This window comes from Chrysemys picta, chromosome 3 (assembly GCF_011386835.1).
Source record: "Chrysemys picta bellii isolate R12L10 chromosome 3, ASM1138683v2, whole genome shotgun sequence".
In the NCBI taxonomy this organism is placed as follows: domain Eukaryota; kingdom Metazoa; phylum Chordata; order Testudines; family Emydidae; genus Chrysemys; species Chrysemys picta.
This window is the reverse complement of record NC_088793.1, coordinates 158,422,184-158,446,801: the sequence shown is the minus strand read 5'-3', so window position 1 is coordinate 158,446,801 and position 24,618 is coordinate 158,422,184. Positions and strand designations below refer to the sequence as shown.

The following is a 24,618-nucleotide window of genomic DNA, read 5'->3' as shown; positions in this document are numbered from 1 at the left end:
TTGTCTGTGAAATGTAGAGAAGTGGCTGTATTCTAGTATGAAGTTAGACAATTTAAGATTGAGACTTGCTGTTACTCCAAAGTGAAAGGGATTTGTGCTATTATGTACCTGGGTTTAATGGCTTAATTTACAGTATTTGTTTTTATGGGTTAAAAAGGAGAATGATTGATTTATTTGTTTTGAAGACATTTTAGCTGGCTATTTATTACTGGATCTAGTAAAAAATGTTTTCAAACTTTCTCAACCTTGAAGCAATGCATATGATGCTTGTGATATTACACAATGTGGCTATTATTTATACATTTTTATCATAGAAATGATATTTTTCCCTTAAATATTACTGCAATAATTTTTATTCTAGTCTTACTGCTACCAAATTATTATTAATGGATTAAATGTGTGCTCATTTGTCTTAGAGAAATGACTAATATAGTAGAAAACAATTTAATTGCTTCATATTTCTTACAGTAAAAGCATATACATCTTCCAGTAAAAGGCCTGAAGACCACTCAAAACTGTTTTTATGTTGCCATTTTGAAAGTGGACTATCAGTTCCAACTCCTTAATTAATAAATAAATAAATTAAATAAATAAATGCAAAACCTTCTGATTGACTTCTAATTTTAAGCCCTGGACTCAGATAATATCTGCATTCCTTGTATACGTAATAGGACAACTTATTATGGGACCATAAAAGAGGCATAATCACAGTTTGGTGATTCATATCTGGTAACTGTTTTTCATCATTAGGACAAAAGATACCTAACCCAGATGGATGAGCAGAGCACCTTGCCCAAAACAAAACTGGTGTCTCGTCTCCAGTTGGGACCAGAGAATAGAGAAATACCACATATGGTTGAAGGAAGGTATATTATGCATGAACAAGCTGTCAACATTGAGGAAAACAGCAGTTCACTGGTGAGAGATCAGTGTTTTCCTTTTTAAAATGGGATAAATGCTTATGTTGTTAATATCTTATTAACTATAATCACATTACATTAAAGGACTGACTTAAGGATATTTACCCTTAATTTTAAGTAGAATTAGCTGTTAGCTAAAACAACATATAAGTGGTAGTTATACACCATCATACAGGGCCAATTTCAACCCTGGTATGTGTTTTTTGTTTTTTTGTGTTAGTGAAAGTGGGGGGGAAAAAGGCTTGGCTTTTCCATTGCAAAGAGAGACATCATGTGTTCTGGGTTATGGTTAACAACAAAGTCTTTTTCCTTCCTGGAATGCTATATTTATTTGGCCTGTAAGAGAACAAGATCAAAGACAAAGATCTCTTACCTAGGCTCTGAAGCACAATTGTCACATTCTAGAAAGCAAAAGATTTTTTTTTTCTTAAAAATCCAGAACAGATGAATACTCATCTGAGCTATTTGGGCAAGGCATTTTCCTGTAGGCTCAGGTTTGTGTCTATAACTTTCTAGGTTCTGTTCTGTTGGGTTAATCGGCATGGTGAAAAAGGCACCTCTGCCAAGAAACCTGACTTCTTAACTGTTGCTAGGCCTGACCATAACACTGCAATAGATATGAGAACTAGCTGTTTGTGGCCTGGTTTGGCCTTGTTCTTCCCCTGAACCCCAAAGGCCTTGCAACGGATGTATAGGTTTTTACTAGCCCACTTCTGTCCCTGGAGCAGGACATACATTTATAGGTTCACATACCATAAATCGGTGGTTCTCAACCAGGGGTCCATGTACCTTTGGGGGTATTCAGAGGCCTTCCAGGGAGTACATCAACATAACTAGATATTTTTCTAGTTTTACCACAGGCTACATAAAAAGCACTAGCGAAGTCAGTACAAACTAAAATTACATCTACAATGATTTGTTTATACTGCTCTATATACTAAACACTGAAATGTAAGTACAAACTTTATGTTCCAATTGATTTATTTTATAATTATATGGTAAAAATTAGAAAGTAAGCAATTTTTCAGTAATAGTGTGCTGTGACACTTCTGTATTTTTATGTTTTTTATATTTTATAAGCAAGTAGTTTTTAAGTAAGATGAAACTTGGGGTATGCAAGACAAGTCAGACTCTTGAAAGGGGTACAGTAGTCTGAGAACCACTGCCATAAATGGTCCTTACCTTATTTAGGGTTACTATATGTCCGGATTATCCCAGACATGTCTGGATTTTTGGGTTTTAAATAGCAGTCCGGGAGGATTTTGTAAAAATCTAAAAAGGTCCGGGATTTCCCTCCCAATGCAGAGTGTGGCGTGGCTGACAGAGCGGCTGGTCCGGATTGAGCTCCTCACATTGGGGCCTCCAGCAGCCAGAGTCCCTCCCCTGCTCCCCCTTCCCCCTCAGCATGCCATACCAGCAGCTCTCTAGGGGGCGGGGCTGTGTGCTCCACGGGGGAGCGCAGCAGCGTGTCTGGCTCCACGTGGAGTTGGATGGGTGGGGGTTCTGGGGGGGCCTGTCGGGGCGGGGGTGTGGATAAGAGTTGGGGCAGTCAGGGGACAGGTAGGGGGTGGGGTTCTAGGGGGTAGTTAGGGTGGGGGGTCTCAGGAGGGGGCAGTCAGGGACAAGGAGAAGGGAGGCTTAGATAGGAGGTGGAGTCCCAGGGGGTGGTTAGGGGCAGGGGTCCCGGAGGGGGTGATCAGGGGACAAGGAGCAAGGGGGGTTGGATGGGTTGGGGGTTCTGTGGGGGGCAGTCAGGGGGTGGGAAGTGGGAGGGAGTGGATACGGTGCGGGGCTACCCCCCCCATGGAGTGTCCTCTTTTTTTGAAAGTTCAAATATGGTAACCCTACCTTACTATATATTCAGGAATGTCATAAACCATAAGTGATTAAAACAAACTGGATGAGGGAAATTATATTAGCATTTTTGTGCAACTTGTTTGTATTTATTTGTATATGTAATTTATCCAAGTAGAACTACCTAGGGAGGTGGTAGAATCTCCATCCTTAGAGGTTTTTAAGGCCTGGTTTGGCAAAGCCCTGGCTCGGATGATATAGGTGGGGTTGGTCCTGTTTTGAGCAGGGGGTTGGACTAGATGACCTCCTGAGGTCTCTTCCAACCCCCATCTTCTATGATTCTATTAACTTACTTTTTTCTAATATCCAATCCCTTTTGGCTATGTGGTCTAGTGGCTAGGGCACTAGATTAGGACTCAGGAGAGCTGGTTTCTGTTCCTAGAACTGCCTGTTGGGTGATCGTAGGCAAGTCACTTCCCCCTCCTGTGCCTCAATTTCCCCATAAGTAAAATGGGGATAGTGATACATTGGTCCACTCCCGGCCCTAATGTTCCATGCTGATCTGCCCATGAGAAAGAGGAGGTTCAGCCACTTTCACCGCAGTTTGTCTTTATTTCTTAATCCCACAGAAATTAGTCAGGAGACTGTGATTCTGCCATTAGGGTGGGGACAGATGTGGGGAACGATATACAGCATCCCTCTATCAGCTAGGGATGTAAAAGTTTAACCAGTTAACTGGTAAGAAATTGACAGGTAAAAGGTTGCATCAAAGCTTCTACTGTAACAAAGTTGTTGACAAAAATCAGTCTCTCAAATTCCCACTATAAGTGTACTGTTTATTCAACCTCAATAAAACCCCCGGCAATGTTTCATTGAATCAAAAGATGTTTCAATGATGTTTTTGTAGAAAGACCCAGTTCCCCTCATGAAGTTTTCTTTGGGCTCTCGAGAGTATGTTCATGCGCATGTGTATGGTTTTCACACACACAATAGGCAGAAAGTTCAGCCAGCACAAACTGAAAATCTAGAGGGATCCACTGTAGACCAGGGCCATCCGTACAAAGGATCTGTATTTATGCACTGGCTTATAGGCCACTGTTTCCCCACTCCACAGAATTTCATGACATCCTAAAGGATGGGGCTTCCGCAAAGTGGAAAGTGCAAAATGGAATAGTTTTTGGCTGTGTTAACTTTGTTGCAAATTCCCAATAGGGCTGATAGGTTTTTTACATGCTATTTACATCCATACTAACTGTGTCACTGATTAAAATGTTATCGGTTAACCGGGGAACTGGGTGGGGATTCTGCAGCACCCTCACGTTTTATAGGGCTTTGCTGCTTACCCCCCGAAGGGATTCCCCGCTGCTGCCATGCTCATGGTTCTGCTGCTGCTGGGGTCCCACTGGCCGGCCCTGCACTTGGGGGTCCCGGCAGTTGGAGGTCCCGCTGCTGCCACACCCTGGACTCTGCTGCCACCGGTGCCCCAGTGGCCGGCCCCGTGCCTGGGGTCCCACCAGCGGAACTGAAACTGAACAGAATGCTTTGGAGAGATTTACATTTTGTTTAATAATTAGTTTTGCACAATATTCTACAATATGTTTTAATGCTGTGCTCTGAAAAATGATGAGAAATAATGAAAACAACTGCATTTGTCAAACAAATTACATTTTATTTTTGCATTATTCTGGCCCTTTTTGTCTTTGTTCACTTACATTCATAAATGCCACTCAATCACATTGGATCCCCCAGCCATTAGTGTGAGCCAGCGAGGTTCTACTGTATGATAATATTTGAATCATAGGGCCATATTTTGTCCTGACTTTACTCTCTGTGCAACTCTTTGATTTTAATGATTTCACTGGGTTGCCTATTAGCCAGATTTCTTTACAAAATATTTTGTTCTCAATTGTAAGTTCGAAGACCTTTATTCCTGTCTTTGGAGGATGGAAAAGAGGAGGGAGAGAAAACTTTGTTCTATATGAAAATAAGGGAACATAAGCGTTATTAATAAAAGTATTTGAATGTTTTATATAAATCTATTTATGATTTAATTCAAACATTCACTGGAATATTCTTTACAAAAGTTTTCATACACTTAAACACCTTTTAATCCTACCTCAGAAAAAGTTTTCAGTGGAAGCAGAGTTAGGCCATCAATTAGTACTTTTGAAAATCAGCTCTTCAGTCGTTTCCTCAGTTGACTTCAGAAATATTACTTGACCATCAATTCAATATGTATTAAAATTAATGTATTTCTACTTTCTTTTCTTCCTCGGTCCTCTTCGGTATCGAAGTATCCTACTGCACTCCGTACAGCAGTTTACAGAACCGGCACAGAAAGGAAACACAAAACAACAGTAAAGGAAGGAAAGATGGGCTTTGAATATGTGTATGTAAAATTTGTATTTTTTTCATTCTGTACTTCTTGTTTTTTAATTTAAAGCAGAGATGATCCCCAGTAGAACTCCAGAATCTGAGAGAGAGGCTTCAGATTTGGTAAGTGTGTACTTACATCCAGATATAAGCTTCAGAGCTCAGGCCCAACTTTACTATAAAGGGCCAATATATGTCATTTACAGGGATGTAAAACCAAAGAAACTCCATTGAAGTCAGCAAAGTTATTCTGGATATACACTAGTGTAAAAGATCGCAATCTGACCCAAAGAATATCTGGGGAGGCAGAGCAAGAAGAATACCTGTGGGCATGTCTACGCTGCAAAAAAACCTGTGCCAGAGTCTCAGAGCCTAGGTCAGATGGCTCGGGTTGTGGGGCTAAAATTAGTAGTATAGATGTTCAGGCTTGGGCTGGAGCCCAGGTTTCAAGTCTCACCCCTCGTCCAAAAGCTTGCACTACAATTTCTTAGCTCCACGAGCCCAAGTCAGCTGACCCAGGCCAGCCACACCCATGCCTCAGGTCTCTTATTGCAGGTCTCTTAGACATATCTTGTGAGAAGGCAGTCCTTCACACCCGATTCTGACGACTGTGTTTAAAGCCTGGACTGAGATTTATTTTTGTTATGTTTGTTTTTGCATATGATAACTTGCTTACATTTATGGTTAAAATAATTTGCTCCTGATACAAGGAGCTTGCTGTTTACTGCTGTGTCTTATTTACAATTTCACACACAAGGGTAGGAAAGCATTTTTCACACCGCTCTTAAAAACACCTTTACATTTATGCTGGTGTGCAGAAGAATATTTATATCAGTAATGACAATTATTTAGTACTAGTGTTTTGGGGGGGTTTGGGGATCCACATGTGGATATATTGAAATTTCCCAGATTCTGCACTTCATTAGGGCAGGGTTTTTGTTGTTGTTTGCTGTATTGCTGGTGCAAATTGACATAGCCAGGCTTTGTTGGATCATTTGAAGTATAGGTTGATCTGATAATGTAGAGCAGGTCCTATACATCCCTTTTTGTGGGCCAGTGCAGGGGCCATGGGTTGGGAAAAGGAGCTGTAGTCAGAGCTTTCATGAACCCTGGCAATCTTCAGCTGCTATAACAGGAACTTGAATTCATTGGCAGCTAGTAATTTTAGAGTAGCTGTCAGGATATTGTGATTTATGCTGAGACGTGTCTATTGTTAGCTTTTGACTGAAGTGGTTGGCCAGAGTGTGGGACTCCGCAGGTTGTTTCCACTAGGAGGAGAAACTGATGATCAGTTACATCTTTGATGTGACCCAGTTTGTTTATGAAGAATATACATATAAAGTCCTGTTTCCCAGAGGTATCAAACAGGAGACAGTTTTTTTGCTCACAGCTCAAAGCCCCTTTCAGTCAGACATAGAGTACACAGAAGCACACTCGGCTTTTTCTCAGGGTCATAATCACAGTGCTTGTTCACACTGCTTGTTCACACTGTGTCTGGAGCTTCCTTGTTGCCTTCTCTGTTTCTCTGGTGTTTCTTCCCCCTTCTACCTCCCCCCCCAACACATATCTCCACCAAACAATACCCAGCAAAAACCCTCTGACCACATAGTTCTAAATCTTGAGCCACTTCATGTGTACCTTTTTGTTTTGGGTGGTGAGGTCTGTTCTGTTAACTGAGATGCAATATATGGGATATGTTAGCACCTTCGGCCTAGTCACTCTCCAACATTAAACAATTTTAAACAAGGTTTGGGGTTTAGTATACAGAGACCTCAGCCTACTTAGCACCATGGCAAAAATGCTGTTAAAAACACTTTTAACCTTTTATTAAAGATACAGAAAAGAAGAAAAAACAGTCAAAGTATTTGAAATGTAAAGTATTAAATAAGTCTTTCATTTTAACAACATCCTTTCTTCTCATTCCTTTGAGCTGGAGCATCTTTAAAGGAAAAACCTCCTTGTTTGATAGTCTCTTAGATGGGATTAAAGGTGGCAATAACTGTACTTTTGTGGAAAAGCGAAGACATTAGTTGAGATGGGCTGAAGGAGCTGTTGCTAAATTCAGTCTTAGAAGGAAAAGCCCCCTTGTTTGACAATCTGTTAGATGGTATTAAACAGGTAGTAACTGTTTTCCCAAGTTGCTTGGGATTCAGCTGGAGCTGGTATGGGTGTCATTGTCATCTGGCTTCCTCTCTCTGGCCCTGTCTCGTCAGGCATCTCTCAGGATCAGGATGATGAAGGTGACCCAGGTGACGGTGATACTGAAGCTCACCATCTGTTGTTTGAAGTGCTCTTCCTTATTTGCTCCCCAAAGTCTTTTTTTAAGGACCCAAAAAGGGAGTGATGAGGGAAGTAGTCCATTCCCTCATTATTTTGTTTACCAGTTAGGCCTAACCTCTGACACACCAATTTTGGCTCATTGGCTCAACTTCCGGCTCCACATCATCTATTTTTAACAAGTGTGATTTTTAACATAGTCCTTGAATTATATCAGCGTGTCCTTTTTGTTTAGACTAATTCAATTTCGTACCTTTTCCCATCAGCATTTTGTTGTTAAAGGTTTTTGTGACATGTTACAAACTTTCACTCGTGTTTTACAATAAACTCATGATACTTACGTATTTATACTGTCTTTCTGTCAGGAAGTTTTCATATCACCAACCCAAAATGTTTTACTTCCACTGAAATCTTTTTTGCTGCCTTCAGGCAATTGGGAGAGGCCACATACAATGTGCTTTAAAGTGTCTGCTGTTTCTGTGGAATATGCTGGCTGAGACAGACTCTATCCATTTTGTTCTAATGGGAAATCATTACTGTCACAACTTTCCCAGTCTCAACATCCACAGCTAAATTCTCAGTTTTGTGGCCACCACACTGAAATATTGTCCTTCTGATACCCACAGGACCATTTAAGGAGGTAACTTTGGGTATAGTCCTGGGAGACAACTGTATCCTATGCATCACTTCATTTATTTAGATGAGTTCTGTAGTGGATTCCTCTTAAGGTTTATTCAGCTTAGGGCTCCTACCCTTCTTTTTCCTAGGATTGTAAAAACATACCAGATTCTTTTTAAAAATTCCTCATATAATCTTACATGTAGAACCTTTTCATCTCATTAGAGGCTGTCCTCAAATTTTCTCTAGCAAAGGTGTGTGGTTTTTTTCAGTTTTGCATTGTTGGGTTTCTGTTTAGTCCAAAAAATTCATATTTCTTTGTTCCTCTTCAGGAATGCCATACATGAGATTTGCTCTGGTCCCTAGCTCATGCCCAAATATGAGGAGTGCTGGGATAGATTTTGTACTCTCATTGACAGTTCTATAAGCCATCAAATGCAATGGGATATGCTGGTTTCAGTCCCTTGGATGCTATTCTACAAAGGTAGCCAGCTGAACCACAAGAGTCCTATTGAACCGTTCTGTCATCCCATCAGATTGTGGGTGTGCTGGGTGCGCCCCTCCTGGGGGAGACTAAGTTTTTTCAGTTAAAAAGAGGAAAAGAAGAGGAAAGACGACCTTTCTTCTGCATTCCTCACTGCTAGAGGATGATAGCCCCCCACCCAGGGGAATTCCCGGCTCCAAGATATGCCTCACCTGCATGGAGTTGATTCCTGTAACGGCGAGACACTCTCACTGTGTCTGGTGCCTGGGAGAGTCCCACAGAAGTGCTTCCCCAGCCACAACTAAAACTGCAGTCTCGCAGGAACTGGGAGTGAAGGCACTTCGGTCTCCAGGGGACTCCGATGCTGACCCTGGATCGTCCCCGGAGCCTTCAACTTCAAAGGGGGTAGAGTTGTGGAAAAAAAAACCCTGCAGGCTCCCCCTGTAAAGGCGTGTAAAAAGGGTTCCGAGTTGTTGGCCATCCAGAGGGGTTCCCCAGTGCTGTCACCTCAGTACTGACGGCACTGGAAGAACATGGGCTCTGAGTCATTGGCCAGCCAGAGGGGTTCCCCGGTGCAGCCACTTCTGTACCGACAACTTACCATAGATACTCCTCTGCAGTACCAAGTGAGCCCACAGTATCACATGAGCTCTGGTATCCTGGAGACCTGTGGCCCTGGTACCCCAGGGAAAGACAATTACCGTATCATCTCTAAAAGAGCAGCACAGACAAAACTGTTGGTACCTGGCACAACAAAATTCCCATCTAGGGAGTGCTCTGCACCTTCTCAACCATCAGTACTGACCAAGTACCATGCACACTCCTCCACAGTACTGAGTAAGTGCAGGGTACCGCATGAGCTCTGGTATCCTGGAGACTAGATGGGGAAGAACTGCAATTCCCATTACTCAGTATCGGGGCCCTGGTACCGAGCACATCCCGGCACCCAGAATTGTTCTTGGCACCAGGCCGTATACTACCAATACCCCAGTCAGAGCCACCCTTACCCGGTGACAAGTTTGACAGTGGCCAGCAGGAGGGCATTGTGGCCCACCGTCACAATACAAGGGTCCTCCTCAATTCCAGAGAGCCAACCCACGATTGTGATACGGGCCCCTTGGTGTAACCCCATCGCCCATGCCCACCCCATGGCCGTATTGTGATCCTTGGGCAACATACACATCCTGCATGTCACAGCCATCCAGTGTCTCTCCGAGAGATTCCACCAGATGGTCTCCTACAGCCTGGCTGTCCAGAGCCCATTAGCTAGGGGAGGAGGAAGCTTTTTCAGAACAGGAAGGGCTGAAAGGGAAACCTACCCCTCCAGCAAACTGCAGTCTCATCTGGTGTAGATGAGAAATGTTCCTCCCCCTCCTCACCCAATCACTAGGTGATGATTTTAAAAACTTTTTGGATCTTACTAAGAGGGTGGCAGATGAGCTGCAGATTCCCCTACAGGAAGTGGCAGATACACATCACAAGTTGGTGGCCATTCTGCACACCTCCTCGTCATCAAGAATTGCCCTCCCAATTAATGAGCGATTCTAGATCTGACCAAAGTCATCCGGCAGACACCAGCCTCCATCGCGTCAACCAGCAAGAGAGCAAATAAACAAAAAACTTCATCCCTCCCAAAGAGGCAGTTTTCCTGTTCAACATCTGCAACTCAACTTCATCATAGTGGATGTGGTTAATGCACAAAGCAAGCAACATCATGCAAAGTTGACCCCATACGATTGGGCTTGGCAGGACTGTATATTTGTTGGTGACATTACAGTTTAGAATCGCAAATTACCAAACACTTATGGCCAAATATGATTTCATTAATTATGGGAAACTCAATGTGTTTCTGGAACATTTACTGGAGACACACAAGGAGCAGTTTCAGGCCATTCTTAGAGAGGGTCAGTTAATTGCCAGACTGGTGCTAGAGACAGCACTGGATGTAGCCGATACAGTGGCCCGCCTGCTCTCCATAATAGTGGTACTGAGGCGGGCTTCTTGGCTACCCCTTTCTGGGTTGCCTAAAGAGATGCAGAAGACTTCCAGTTTGAAGGGCCCAAACTCTTCGTGCAGAAGACACATTCTTCTCTCCACATCCTGAAGGATTCCTGGGCCACATTACACTCCCTAGGAATCTGCACTGCAAGACAGAAGAGAAGATATACCTCTCAGCCACAGCCCAGGTCACAACCTCCTCAATATTCACCATCTCAGCGTTGTTAGGCGCTGCAGCTTAAGAGGACTAGGGCTTAAAAACAGAATCAGTTCGCACCCCAATCCATGACCTCTCAAACTGGCTCCTTAAGCACTTTTGATGGGCTGGTCGAGGGCCCGAACAATTATACCTTGCAACACCTGTCACGCCCCTTCAGAAATTGCTTGGCTCTTTTTCACAGCAGTTGGGAGAATATCACCTCTGACAGATGGGTCCTGGAGATTATTTGGAAGAGTTATGCCATTCAATTCATGTCTTTCTGCCCCCCCCCTTTCAACCCTTCCTCCCCGTCTCACAAGAACCTACTTCATCAGGAAATATATAATTTGTTATGCATAGGGGCCACAGAACCAGTCTCGGTGCAACTCAGGAGCAAGGGGTTTTACTCCCGTTATTTCCTGATTTTTTTTCCCAAGGCGAAGGGAGGTTGGAGGCCCATTTTAGTTCTAAGGGCATTAAACAAATAGGGGAAGGAACTGATGTTCAAGATGGTCACGCTAGCAGCTATTATTTCAGCTCTAGAGCAAGGAGATTGATTTCCGGCCCTTAACCTACAAGATGTCTACTGCCATATCTCAATATAGCCATCGTATAGGAGATTCCTATGGTACAGGTACTGCTCCACCCGGGGTATTCTCCAAGGTTCTCTCCATTGTAGCAGTGCACTAACCTCGGTACAACGAATAGAATTTATCAGCACCAACCTCAATGCAGTACAAGCGAGAGCATTCTTCCCGCTACACAGACTCACCATCCTGGAATGGATGCCTCCCTAATAGGCTGGGGAGTTCACCTACACAATCACAAGGTTCAGGGCAAATAGCTGCCTACAGAAGTGACCCTCCATATCTCTCTTTGGGAGCTAAGGGCTGTCAGGAATGCCTGTGCACACTTTCTGCCTTTTGTCAAAACACCCACACGAAGGTCATGATGGACTTAATATGACCTGTATGTTTTACATAAATTGCCAAGGGGGGTGCCAGATCTCCCTCCCTCTGCACAGAACTTTGGAATTGGTGCATCCATCACAATGTGCTCATTTCAGCTGTCTATTTACAAGGGATACAGAATGTGACAGCCGACAGTCTCAGTCGGAATTTTTCTCACGACCACGAGTGGGAACTGAACTCCGAGATGCTTCGAGATATATTTGCCCTTTGGGGAACCCTTTGGGGAGAGGGGAGCTCTTTGCTACTTACCAGAACAAGAAATGTCCTCGTTACTGCCCCAGGGCTGGCCTGGGGAAACATTCACTAGGAGACGCCCTCCTCCTCCCATGGGACGGGGAACCTCGTGTCTGCCTTTTCTCAGTTTCCTCTTCTATCCAAAGTCCTGTTGAAAATCCAGCGAGACAAAGTGAGAGTAATTCTGATTGCCCCTCCTGGCCAAGACAAGTCGGCATTTTACTTGGACAGGAGTAAGAACTTCAGGAAATCGCTACGCTCTTTCTTTCGTTCACAGAAAGAGCCAAAGGATCTGTGATAACGGCTCAAAGACTACCCAAATGGGTTTCTGGTTGCATTAATCACTGTTAGCAAGGGCGCAAACTACGGCCTCTGTCCAGAGTCCATGTGCACACCATGAGGTCAATTTCTACCTTGTTCACATTCCTTAAAGATATCCCTATCTCAGTAATCTGTAGAGCAACGACTTGGGCCTCTGCCCACGCTTTCGCAGAACATTACGCAATCACTGGAAATTCGGCCTCTGACGCCACCTTCGACTCCACAGTACTCTATAGTAACAGACTCCACTCCAAAGTCCCAGCCTCCGGTGGTGGGTACTTCTTGGGAGTCACTTACAGTGGAGCACCCATAAGGACTCAACTCAAAGAAGAGGATGTTACTCACTTTGTGCAGTAACAATGGTTCTTTGAGATGTGTGTCCCTGTGGGTGCTCCACAACCCGTCCTCCTCCCCTCTACTTCAGAGTTCTCCATAGGGCTCTGGGGTAGAGAAGGAGCTTGGGAAGGAGGGGGTTCGCCCACGCAGTGCTAGATAGCCTCAAGGCAGACCACGAGGGAGGGAGAGTACATATGCGGGCTCAACAGACGCTGCTACCAAAAAATCTCTGATTAGAGGCGCAGGGGCGTACATACACCTACAGTGGCACACCTGTAGGAGGACACATCTCAAAGAACCGTTGTTACTGTTCAAGGTGAGTAATTTCCTCTTTCTTGCTCTTGTCAGTATTTTATCCAATAAAAATTCTGTCTTAGATTGGCCAAGGTTTTTATACTCCTCACTGCTGATTTTCCCCATCTCTGATACAATATTTATCCTTAAACTCCAAGCTTTCTCACTGCTACCAGAGTGCTTTTGTTGTTGTATTGTGAGGGGATATTCTGTTCTGGGGTGGCTGTGTTTGTCACACATTAGTCTGATATCTGGGTCCCCTCTTTGGGAAGCTTTTTGTTGCTGTAGAATCCACTCTTGCAACCCCACATTGACTGTCTCAGTGCATGAATCAGGAACATTTTCACTTTTGCAAATTATGGAAGGAGAGATGACTGCCGTCTTCTCTTGAATGTACTCATTCCCTTGAGTAACTAATTCCTTGCTCTCCTGCTTAGGGCAGCATTTACAATAAGTCCTTCCAACAAGGTGATTTGTACAAGGCATTGGCATTATTATTCTTATTCCCAGGCCTCTATGTAACTGTGAAATCACAGCATTGCAGTTTTTCCAGCTATGTGGCAAGTTACCCCTCAAGATTGCTGAATCTAAAGAACCATTGCAGGGAAGTATGGTCTGTCCGAATCATAAACTTCCTCCCATACAAATGTTCTGTAGATTTAACCACTGCTAGAAGTTCCTTTCAGGAGGGGCAGTAATTTCTTACAGGAGATCTAAGGGTATGTCTGTACTACAAGTGCTACATTGGAACAGATGTAGTGATGCTGTTGTAGTGTAGACACTACAGCAATGGAAGGGGTTTTTCCATTGCTATAGTAAATCCACCTCCTCGAGAGGCAGTAGTTAGGTCGACAAAAGAATGTGTCTACATTGGGGCTTAGGTTGTCTTAAATGTATGTCTTGGCAGTGAATTTTTCACACTCCTGAGTGATGCAGCTATATCGATCTAAGTTATAGGTGTAGACCAGGCCAGATGTTTTTTTTTTTTTTTTTTTCCAAATTGCATATTCCCTTCGTAGAAAATTACTTTTTCACTTCATGCTAGGAGGAGTTGTCTTAACTATAAATGTGAACCATTGCATAAATGTTTTCTCCTAGTCAATTATTCTTTTCTCTTATTTAATTGAATATTCAAATTATTCATACAGAATAATTTTCTTGTTCAATTCTAGACTCTCAAGAAAACTGAGAGAGTGTCCTGAAATGGCTCAGTGCGAGACGATGATATCCTTAGAGCTGAAGAATGACACTGGAAAGATTCCTGTTCATGAAAAAGTTCAGCATGTTATTGGCACATCAGTGTCTTATACCATAGATAGTGAAGGAAAGTATAATAAGCATAAGCTTAAAATGGCAGAAAAAGAAGGTGAGAGAAAATCAGATTTGTGTTTTGTATTGGTATAGGTGTACTTACGATAATAAGAAAAAATTACCTTCTGTGCATTCGTGACAAGAAGGCCACAAATAATGAATACTTCTATTTCAATTACCATCACATTCTATCTCGTTGTGCTCTTAAATTTAAACTTTATTTCTGACTGTGCTGTTAGTGTTTGGCATAATACATTGATTATAAATTACTTGTCCACTGTAAAAATAGTGTAGTATTAAAGTTTGTCTGCCTCTGCACAAGATTTTATAATGGAATTGGATTAAGTTTTGCTTGCTTACTAGAAGTTGACACATCTTGGAATCAACAACAAATGGTGCTATTTCTTTGAGTGCTTGTGTTTGTGCATGTGTATTCCACTTTAGGGGTGTGTGCACCCAGTGTACTCAAGCCGGAGAATTCTGTGGATCACGTGTCCTGTACCTTCTGGCAAGTGTTTGAAGGGTGGAGCAGCCCCAACCCCTCTTTGGTTCCTTCTGACTGTCTGTGACTATAAGCTAGAGCTCCCCGAGTTCTGTCATGGTCTCTTTCATTCATCTCGAGAGGTTTTTTTCCTTTGTAAATAGGTAGTAGTATCATTTTTAGCACTTCATTGTGTGTTTCTTTTTATTTTTTTTCCACCCTGCCAAAATAGCTCTTTTAGTCTGAGATGTGAAACACTGGCTTTATGCTGTCTCTGGTATTTAAGCACTGCCCCTCTTGCAGGGTGTCTATCCCTAACAATGACAGCTGCACCTCTTGTTTATTGTGGTTGGGGGAAGTTCACTTTGTGAGAAAGATGCGGCATCTGTTGTGTCTTTAAAAAGAGGACTCAGAAGTCAAGAGAGCTTCATCTGAGGAAGTACGTAATAGAGCAGGCAATGAGACCATCCTCTGATTCAGTACTGCCTGGTATAGTGAGATCTCAAACTACTACTAAAAGTGCCTTCTTCATTCAAGCTCTCAAAAACATGAGAAAGTGGGATCTGTCTGTCATGAGAAAATGGAAGCTCTCCCCGTCTCTGTGCTCTTCTCACAAAGAACCAACACGTGAAACTCACCCTAAACCAATAAAGAGCTCTTTGGGTCTTTAAAAGGGATCCTGAACACAGAGATTCTTCTAAAAACCTTCCCCGGGCTCTAATCCATACCAAGGTTAGAGTGTCATCTTTGGCCGGACACTCTCCAGTACCATCTCAGCTCTGGCACTGGCCACCAGGCCTCAGTTGAGTTTGGCACTGTCTGGCCTCTTACAGACTTATGATCCAGCAACTCTGTGGCTCCTGGATTATTGGCACTGATTACACCTGAGGCTTATGCTGCAGCTGGAGATGTATGCCTATCAGTACCACAGTTTGCTGTGATTCATCCACATTGAATATGATAGTGGCATTATCTGTACTGAGGTCAGCACTAGAATTGGTACTGGTTTCACTCTCTGTATTGGCATTGACTCTAGTCTCAGCACTAACGTTGACTCACTTTGTGACTAGCACCACTGCAGCTTTTGGTCTTGGTACCAACTGTTTCAAACACCTGATTGGTGCACCTCTGGTGGTTGATACTAAAGCAAATACAACCATTGGTACCAAAGTCACACCATGCACAGTTCTCTGTATGTGTCGCCATAGAATTGACGTTTGGTTCTTTGCCAACTTTGAGGCAGCCCCCTATGCTGTTGTCAGCTAAGCCTCATTTGTTTAAGCTGCAAGCAGAGCAGCATGGTGCATTATCTACCCATCATGCCATGACTCCTCCGGTGACATAGGACTATTGTATGTCCTTCTCTGAATCAGATTACAGTAGCAGTGGTTTCCAAACTTCTTCATGCTGTGACCCCCTTTGGTGTCACCTCTGTTATGGTGACCTCCAAAGGTCTGAGAGGTGAGGGGTGTGATGCTGGAAAACCAGGTGCTAGCTCTTGCCAAGGTTTTAGGCTTCAGATAGGCACTGACAAATACATTGCTGGCAGCCAGTCTGTTTTACCTGTGTGTTAATGTGGTTAAGATGGGTATTGAACTTAAAACATGCGTTTAGTATTTAGACTTTATGAAATGCATGTAAGTTGCTGCATGCATTAATCTCACTTGTAATATCTTTATCACATGCTGTAAAGCAAAAACTTATAAGGTAATATTTAGGTGTAAAAATGTTTGCCTTGAAACTGTCAACCTATCAGAAGGGATCATCTCTTGCCCATCAGGCAGGACTACCAAAACTGAATGGGCCATTGTGGGACATCATAATACAAAGACTTTGCTAATTGCCCCTGCACAGGCTAGGAGCAAAAGGGCTTGTCCCATTAGCTTGTATTCTGGAAGAAGGACATAAAGATAGTGAACAGAACATTTTTCATCTCTTTTGGTGTTTGAACTCTGATGGCTGGAGCTATGAAACAGAAGCAGAGATTCCCCAGGGTCAAGCTGGGATAGCCCTAAAAGACATTCAGTGCTGACAGATTACTACAACCCTCATCTTTTTGGAACCATAGATGGTAACTCATTTGTGTATATATGTTTGCCTGCTTTAACCTGTAAATAACTTTCTCATTTCTTTTTCCTAGTTAATAAATCCTTAGCTTGGTATAGGGTTGGCAAAAAGCATTGTCTTTGGTGTGAGATCAAAGGTATCAATTGACCTGGGGTAAGTGACTGGTCTCTTGGGCCTGGAAGCAACCTGAATCTTTTATGATCTCTGGTATATAGCAACCAACTATTGCTAAGACCAGCTTGCCTGGGTGGCAAAACAGACTGGAATGCCCAAGAGAACTGTCTGTGATTTCATGGTAAAACTGTTAAGAGTGCTTCTGGAGTTCACATCTGTTACTGTGTTGGTGAAATGCTTATTGACATTGGTCTTGTGGGAGATCTCCTTTGAGTTTCTTACTGGCCACCCATGCTATGCCCACACTGGCCTTGTAGGGCTCCCTGGGGAAACCCTTGGTCCTCGAGTACGGTTTTGCTTATCTAGACATAGATTTCCTTCACTTTGGCTGACTTCGCAGGCTCCTCAGCCATCTCGTATACTATTCTTTTGCACCTTGCCAGGACCTATTGAGGGGAAAAAAGAGTAGGAGTTATAGGCACAGATGGACTCCCCCTGATCCATCTAGGGGCCCTGTGGGTACTAAGCAGGTATTTTGATGGTTTGATTGAGGATGCCAGACCAGTTTTCATGTTTCCAGTCTCTCCTCCTTCTTTGTTCACAAACAGTCTATCCTATTTCTTCGGTGCTTGGTCCAGAGTAATTTGGACCAATGGGTCTTATGCACAGTGGAAGTTGGATGCATCCTTCAGTTTGTTTCTTCCCTCTCCTTCCCCATCACTTTCAGGGACCATTCTCACAAGGAGCTCCTCCTACAGGAGGTTCAATTTCTCATCCTGGTGAGCGTCATAGATGAGATTCCTCAATATCAAAGAGGAACGGGATTCTTTTTTTAATCCCAAAAGCACAGGGAAGTTTCAGGCCAATTTTAGACCTACATCAACTCAGCTGATATCTAAAAAAGATAAAGTATTGCAGGGACATGTTGGCTTTCATTATTCCCTCCCTGGAGACTGATATGCCACCCGCAACTTAAAGGATACCCATTTCCATGTTGTGATTTATCAAGGCCACAGAAAATATTTCAGATTCCTGTCCTCTCATTACCTGTTCGCGGTGCTGCCCTTCGGCCTGTCAACAGTGCCTCGGATTTTTATAGATGTATGATGGTAGTAGCTGCCTTCCTGAGAAGGTTAGGAATTCAAGTCCATCTCTGCCTGGATGACTGACTTGTGTGAAGCCATTCCAGGATTCAATTATTGTCCAGTGTAACTCTCATCCAATCAACTTTCAAGGCACTGGGTCTGTTGATCAATACAGAAAACATCTATCCTCTCACCAAATAAGAGGATAGAATTTATAGGGGCGGTGTTGGACTCTACCCCAGCCAGAGCTTTCCTTCCAGAGTCAAGGTTTCAGACAATTCAATCCATTGTTTTAGATCTCAATATTTACCCAATCACAGCTGCATGGAATTTAGAGGTTTCTGGGACACATGGCCTCTTGAACATATGCAGTCCAGTATGTCACATTGCATCTCAGGATTCTACAAGATTGGCTGGCTTCAATATTTTTGCTGAGCCATTCCCATTGGAAAACATGTATCTCTCACATTTTAGACTCTTTAGACTGGTAGATAAATCTTGCCAATACTTGTGTACGAGTTCATTTAGGCCCTCCTCAATCATTGGAAATAACACTGGTCTACAATTTTTGAGAAGTCGTCTGCTTCAGAGATAAAATGTGCTATTTATTATGTATTTTGATGTGCTGAATTCAAATATGACAATTAAAATAACTGGCTACTGTTTCTAAGATATTTAAGTTCTTCTTCGAGTGCTTGCTCATATCCATTCCATTAGGTGTGCGCGCGCCGCGTGCACGATCGTCGGAGAATTTTCTACCCTAGCAACACCGGCGGGTCGGCTGTGGAGCCCCCTAGAGTGGCGCCTTCATGGCGCTGAATATATACCCCAGCCGACCCGGCGCCCCCTCAGTTCCTTCTTACCGCCCCTGACGGTCGTTGGAACTGTGGAGCGCGGCATAGCTGTTCTCCACTCTCCCTAGCTTATTTAGTCATTCACAGTTATAGTTATAGTTCTAGTTGTTTATAGTTAAATAGTTGGTTTTTTCACTTGTTACTAGTTGTTATATAGTTCAAGGGGATTAGGGGGGTTGTCTCCCCCTTTTTCCCCCGGCCGCGTGGCCGGGCTCATGCCCAAGGCTCCCGGCTTCAAGCAGTGCGCCTCCTGCGCTAAGCCTATGCCAACGAGCGACCCGCACGACTCGTGTCTGAAGTGCCTGGGAGAGTCCCATCAAACAGATAAGTGCAAGATCTGTAAGGCCTTCAGACCGAGGACCAAGAAGGAGCGGGACTTTCGGCTCCGGCAACTCCTTATGGAGGCGGCACTTAGCCCGGACGCTCCATCAGCGCGTCAGGCCCCGGCACCTGGCACCTCGGTGCGCAGTGCCCCGGCGGCACCGACTATTCCGACCACGCGAGTGGCGTCGGACAAGCCTCCACGGCACCGGACCTCGTCGGCACCGCAAGCACAGCAAGTGCCTCGGCGCCGTTCATTATCCCCGGGGCATAAAAAAGCCCATAAGACGGGGACCTCCGTGCCGAAGACGCCGGCTCCCCCAGTGCCGGGGGTAGAGCCGCGTCCGCCTGTGGAGCACCAGAAACAGGTGCCTCCAGCACCGTCGACTCCGGCTCCGAGGCCGTTGAGTCCGGTGCAGACAGGGTCTCCACCGAGACCGGCGGTGATACAGTGCCTCCCGTCGACCCCAGAGACCTTCGCGACGGCGAGAGACTTGATCGCTCTCACGGAGCCGGCACCGCCGCAACCACCGGCACCGCCGGCACCGTTGACTCGTCCGGTCCAGTCTAGGGGGAAACCTGCCTTGATGCGCCCTCCATCGCAGGGGCTGGAACCACGGCACCGGTCCAGGTCCCGAAGCAGGTCCCCACGCCGCTCGCAGTCCCGGCACCGGATATCACCTCGGCACCGGTCGTACTCGCGGCCAAGATCTTCGTCGCGGCACCGCTCTACGTCTCGGCACCGTTATGATCGTTGGCACCGATCAACATCGAGACGTAGCTCTCGGCACCGCTACGATCGATGCTCGACGTCGAGAGGCCGCTCCCGGCACCGGGCCTACTCCAGGTCATCGTCGAGGTCCAGATCCGACTCCCGGCACCGGCGAGGTCATCGGCACCGATCGCGATCCCGGCACCGATCGCCGGCACCGCGTGGAGATAGAACATCTCCGGACCGGCACCGTGCGGCACCGCAGCCCACGGGATTCGTCTTGGCGCACTCGGCACCACCATGGCCATCGAGATCGGTGTCTCGCTCCTCTGAGGACTTATCGAGATCGGCATACCCCCCTCAGGGGCAAGCCGAGGAGCAGGACATAGGCCATTGGCAGGAGGTAGCAGAGGACCCTGCTCATGGCCCATCTCACTGGTCGTTCTGGACCCCGTGGGCGTACCATCAGGCGCAAGGGGCTCCAATAACTTCGACCTCTCGCTCGGGCCACTCTGACAGAAGGGCCCCAGAGTCCACCATCTCTCGCCCTCCTCCAGGGGGCATGGAGGCTTCCGTGTCCGCACCACCTGACGTCCTAGACCCAAGCGCAGGTGATGCTCCGGCCCAGGAGCAGGAAGACCAGGACCCTCCCTTGGATCCTTTACCACCGGAGGCATCTTCCTCTTCCTCTCCGGATGAGGCAGTGGCGGGCACATCGTGCACAGGTCCACCCCCAATAGATCTTCGGGCTCACCAGGACCTCCTACGTAGGGTGGCCCGTAATATGGACCTGCAGGCGGAGGAGATAGTGGAGGTGCAGGACCCCATCGTAAATATCCTCGCGGCGGATGCCCCATCGAGAGTGGCGTTACCCCTGATCCGCACGATCCAGGCGAATGCAATTACGATATGGCAAACTCCTGCCTCTATCCCACCCACAGCGAGAGGGGTGGAAAGAAAGTACTTTGTCCCCTCCAAAGACTACGAGTACTTGTATACCCACCCCCAGCCGTGTTCACTGGTGGTGGCATCAGTGAATGCAAGGGAGCGCCACGGGCAACAGGCCGCAGCGCCCAAATCGAAGGAGGCTAAGCGCCTCGATTTGTTTGGCCGTAAAGTTTATTCAGCCGGAGGGCTGCAACTTAGAGCGGCTAACCAGCAGGCGCTCCTGAGCCGCTACAACTTTAACTCCTGGAACTCTATGGGGAAGTTCAAGGAGTTGGTTCCCCAAGAGTCCAGGGAGGAGTTTGGGGCCTTGGTAGAGGAGGGTAAGAAGGTGGCTCGGACCTCCTTACAGGCCTCCTTGGACATAGCGGACTCGGCTGCGAGAACCCTGGCTTCGGGCATCGCTATGCGAAGGACCTCCTGGCTCCAAGTTTCGGGTTTGCCCCCTGAATTGCAACAAACCCTGCAGGATTTGCCCTTTGAAGGACAGGGGTTGTTTTCAGAGAAGACGGACTCTCGCCTGCAGAGCCTCAAGGACTCCAGGACAATCATGCGCTCCCTGGGGATGCATGTTGCAGGTCCTCAGTGCAGGCCATTTAGGCCTCAGCCTCAGCCTCAGCGCTTCTACTCCCCCCCCCCCACCTCGTCAGAGATAGGACTCGGCCCGGAGGCGAGGGCGAGGTGGTAGACGAAGGTGGACCGGCCCTCAACCCGGTCAGAACCAAGGGCCACCAAGGCCACCCACAGGCCCCAGGCAGAACTTTTGAAGGTGCGGTCGAGGACGGCGCCCCAGTCATCCCCCAGGATCCAGCCCCCTCCTTTCGGGATCGCCTCTCCCACTTCCACCGTGTTTGGTCCCTTATAACTTCGGACCGTTGGGTCCTTCGCACGGTGGAGAGGGGATACGCTATCCAGTTTTCTTCAATCCCCCCCTCCCACCCCCTTCCCCGTCCCTCTTCAGGGACCCTTCTCACGAGCAACTTCTTATACAGGAGGTTTCCACACTCCTTGCTATGGGGGCCATAGAGGAGGTTCCAGTAGAGTTAAGGGGCAGGGGATTTTATTCCCGTTACTTCCTGATCCCCAAGTCCAAAGGAGGTCTACGACCCATCTTGGACTTGCGCGGACTCAACAAATTCGTAGTAAAGTTGAAGTTCCGCATGGTCTCTTTGGGGGCCATTATCCCTTTCCTCGATCCTGGAGACTGGTTCGCCGCCCTCGACATGAAAGACGCACACTTTCATATCGCAATTTACCCGCCTCACAGACGCTTCCTGCGATTCGTGGTAAGCAAGGTGCACTACCAATTTGCAGTCCTTCCCTTCGGCCTATCCTCGGCCCCAAGAGTGTTCACGAAATGTATGGCTGTCGTGGCAGCGTACCTTCGTCGGCAAGGGATACAGGTGTTCCCGTACCTAGACGACTGGCTGGTACGCGGTCGCACCAAAGAGCAAGTTCGAGCTCACGTCCACATAATAGTGCACACATTCAACGAGTTGGGCATCCTACTCAACAAGGACAAATCCACTCTAGAACCTACCCAGAGAATAGAATTCATCGGCGCAGTCCTAGACTCCAGACGTGCACAAGCCATCCTGCCAGACAACCGCTTTTGCACCATCACGAGCCTCATTCAAGGGCTCAAGGCCTTCCCAACTACCACGGTGAGGTCGTGCCTTACCCTGCTGGGTCACATGGCTTCCTGCACGTACGTAACCAGGCATGCCAGACTTTGACTTCGCCCACTCCAGACCTGGGTGTCATCGATATACCGCCCACATCGGGACAGCCTGAACATGGTGGTCACGGTCCCGAACTCGGTCCTGACCTCCCTCACATGGTGGCTAGATCACAATGTGGTTTGCGAGGGGATGCCGTTTCACGCCCCACAACCCTCTCTGCACCTGGTCACAGACGCTTCATCTCTGGGTTGGGGCGCCCATCTCAACGAGCACCATACCCAGGGCCTGTGGACTGCACCTCAGTTAGCCCTGCACATCAATGTTCGGGAACTGATGGCGGTGCGCCTGGCGTGCCAGGCATTTCTCAATCTCCTACGTGGCCGCTGTGTGTTAGTTCTCATCGACAACACCACGGCCATGTTTTACATCAACAAGCAAGGAGGAGCACGTTCGTCAATTCTATGCCAAGAGGCCATTCGCCTGTGGGACTTCTGCATTGCCCACTCAATCCATCTCACGGCATCGTTCCTCCCTGGAGTCCAGAACACTTTAGCGGACCGACTCAGCAGGTCCTTTCAAACGCACGAGTGGTCTATCCGGCCGGACATCATACATTCCGTCTTCCAGAAGTGGGGGTTTCCCCAGGTAGACCTGTTTGCATCTCGAGACAACAGGAAGTGCCACGTGTTCTGCTCCCTGCAAGGTCGAGCTCCGGGCTCCCTCTCGGATGCGTTTCTCCTTCCCTGGAAAGACCACCTGTTTTATGCCTTCCCTCCGTTTCCTCTGGTCCACAAGGTACTGCTCAAATTGCGCAGAGACCAGGCACAGGTAATTCTGGTCGCTCCAGCGTGGCCGAGGCAACATTGGTACACCACACTGTTGGAACTCTCGGTTCAGACACCGATCCCGCTTCCATTATGTCCAGATCTCATCTCGCAGGACCACGGCCGGCTGCGTCACCCCGACCTGCAATCACTCCACCTCACGGCGTGGTTGCTCCATGGTTCACCCAGGCAGAGCAACAATGCTCGCACTCGGTCCAACAGATTCTGCTGAGCAGTAGGAAGCCCTCAACACGGACCACATACTTGGCCAAGTGGAAGCGGTTCTCCTGTTGGTGCGAACAACGAGCCACGTCCCCGTTACAGGCACCTATTCCTCTCATTTTGGAATATCTCCTCGCCCTAAAACAGCAAGGGTTGGCGATATCTTCAATTAGAGTTCACCTGGCCGCTATATCGGCCTTCCACCCAGGGGAACTCGCGTCCTCGGTATTCTCTAACCCGATGGTCATTAGATTCCTCAAGGGCTTAGACCGGATGTACCCACAGCAACGTCAGCCCGTTCCGACGTGGGACCTCAACCTGGTTCTCTCCAAGCTCACAGGTCCTCCATTCGAGCCACTGGCCACCTGCTCACTTTTGTACCTATCCTGGAAGACAGCCTTCCTCGTAGCCATCACCTCAGCAAGGCGCGTTTCTGAACTCAGGGCGCTTACATCCGAGCTCCCTTACACGGTTTTCCATAAGGATAAAGTGCAGCTTCGTCCACATCCTGCCTTTCTCCCTAAGGTGGTTTCTCCTTTTCATATCAACCAGGATATATTTCTCCCGGTCTTTCATCCTAAACCACATGCTACTCGCCAGGATCAACGTTTGCATTCTCTGGACGTACGCAGGGCCCTGGCTTTCTATATTGACCGCACAAGGCACTTTAGAAAGACGACGCAACTCTTTGTTGCAGTGGCCAACCGAATGAAAGGCTCACCGGTCTCCTCACAACGCCTATCCTCCTGGATTACGTCTTGCATCCGGACTTGCTATGACCTGGCAGGTGTCTCAGCACCGCACCTCACCGCTCACTCCACGAGGGCCCAAGCTTCCTCGACGGCTTTCCTGGCGCAAGTTCCGATCCAGGACATTTGTAGAGCTGCGGTTTGGTCATCAGTCCACACATTTACAGCTCACTATGCACTAGTGCAGCAGTCCAGGGACGATGCTGCCTTCGGATCAGCGGTTTTGCACACAGCAATGTCTCACTCCGACCCGACCACCTAAGTTGGGCTTGGGAGTCACCTAATGGAATGGATATGAGCAAGCACTCGAAGAAGAAAAGACGGTTACTCACCGTTGTAACTGTTGTTCTTCGAGATGTGTTGCTCATATCCATTCCAAACCCGCCCCCCTTCCCCACTGTCGGAGTAGCCGGCAAGAAGGAACTGAGGGGG

At 46.8% G+C, this 24,618-nt stretch overlaps 1 protein-coding gene across 1 annotated transcript in view; it reads left to right on the top strand.

Moving 5' to 3' along the window:
- DNAH14 (dynein axonemal heavy chain 14) overlaps positions 1–24,618 on the top strand; it is a 530,612-nt gene that overhangs the window by 3,826 nt on the left and 502,168 nt on the right. Inside the window, 3 exon segments of the mRNA XM_065589985.1 lie at positions 751–918; positions 5,009–5,103; positions 13,992–14,185. Of these exon segments, the coding sequence (XP_065446057.1) occupies positions 751–918; positions 5,009–5,103; positions 13,992–14,185 (457 nt within the window).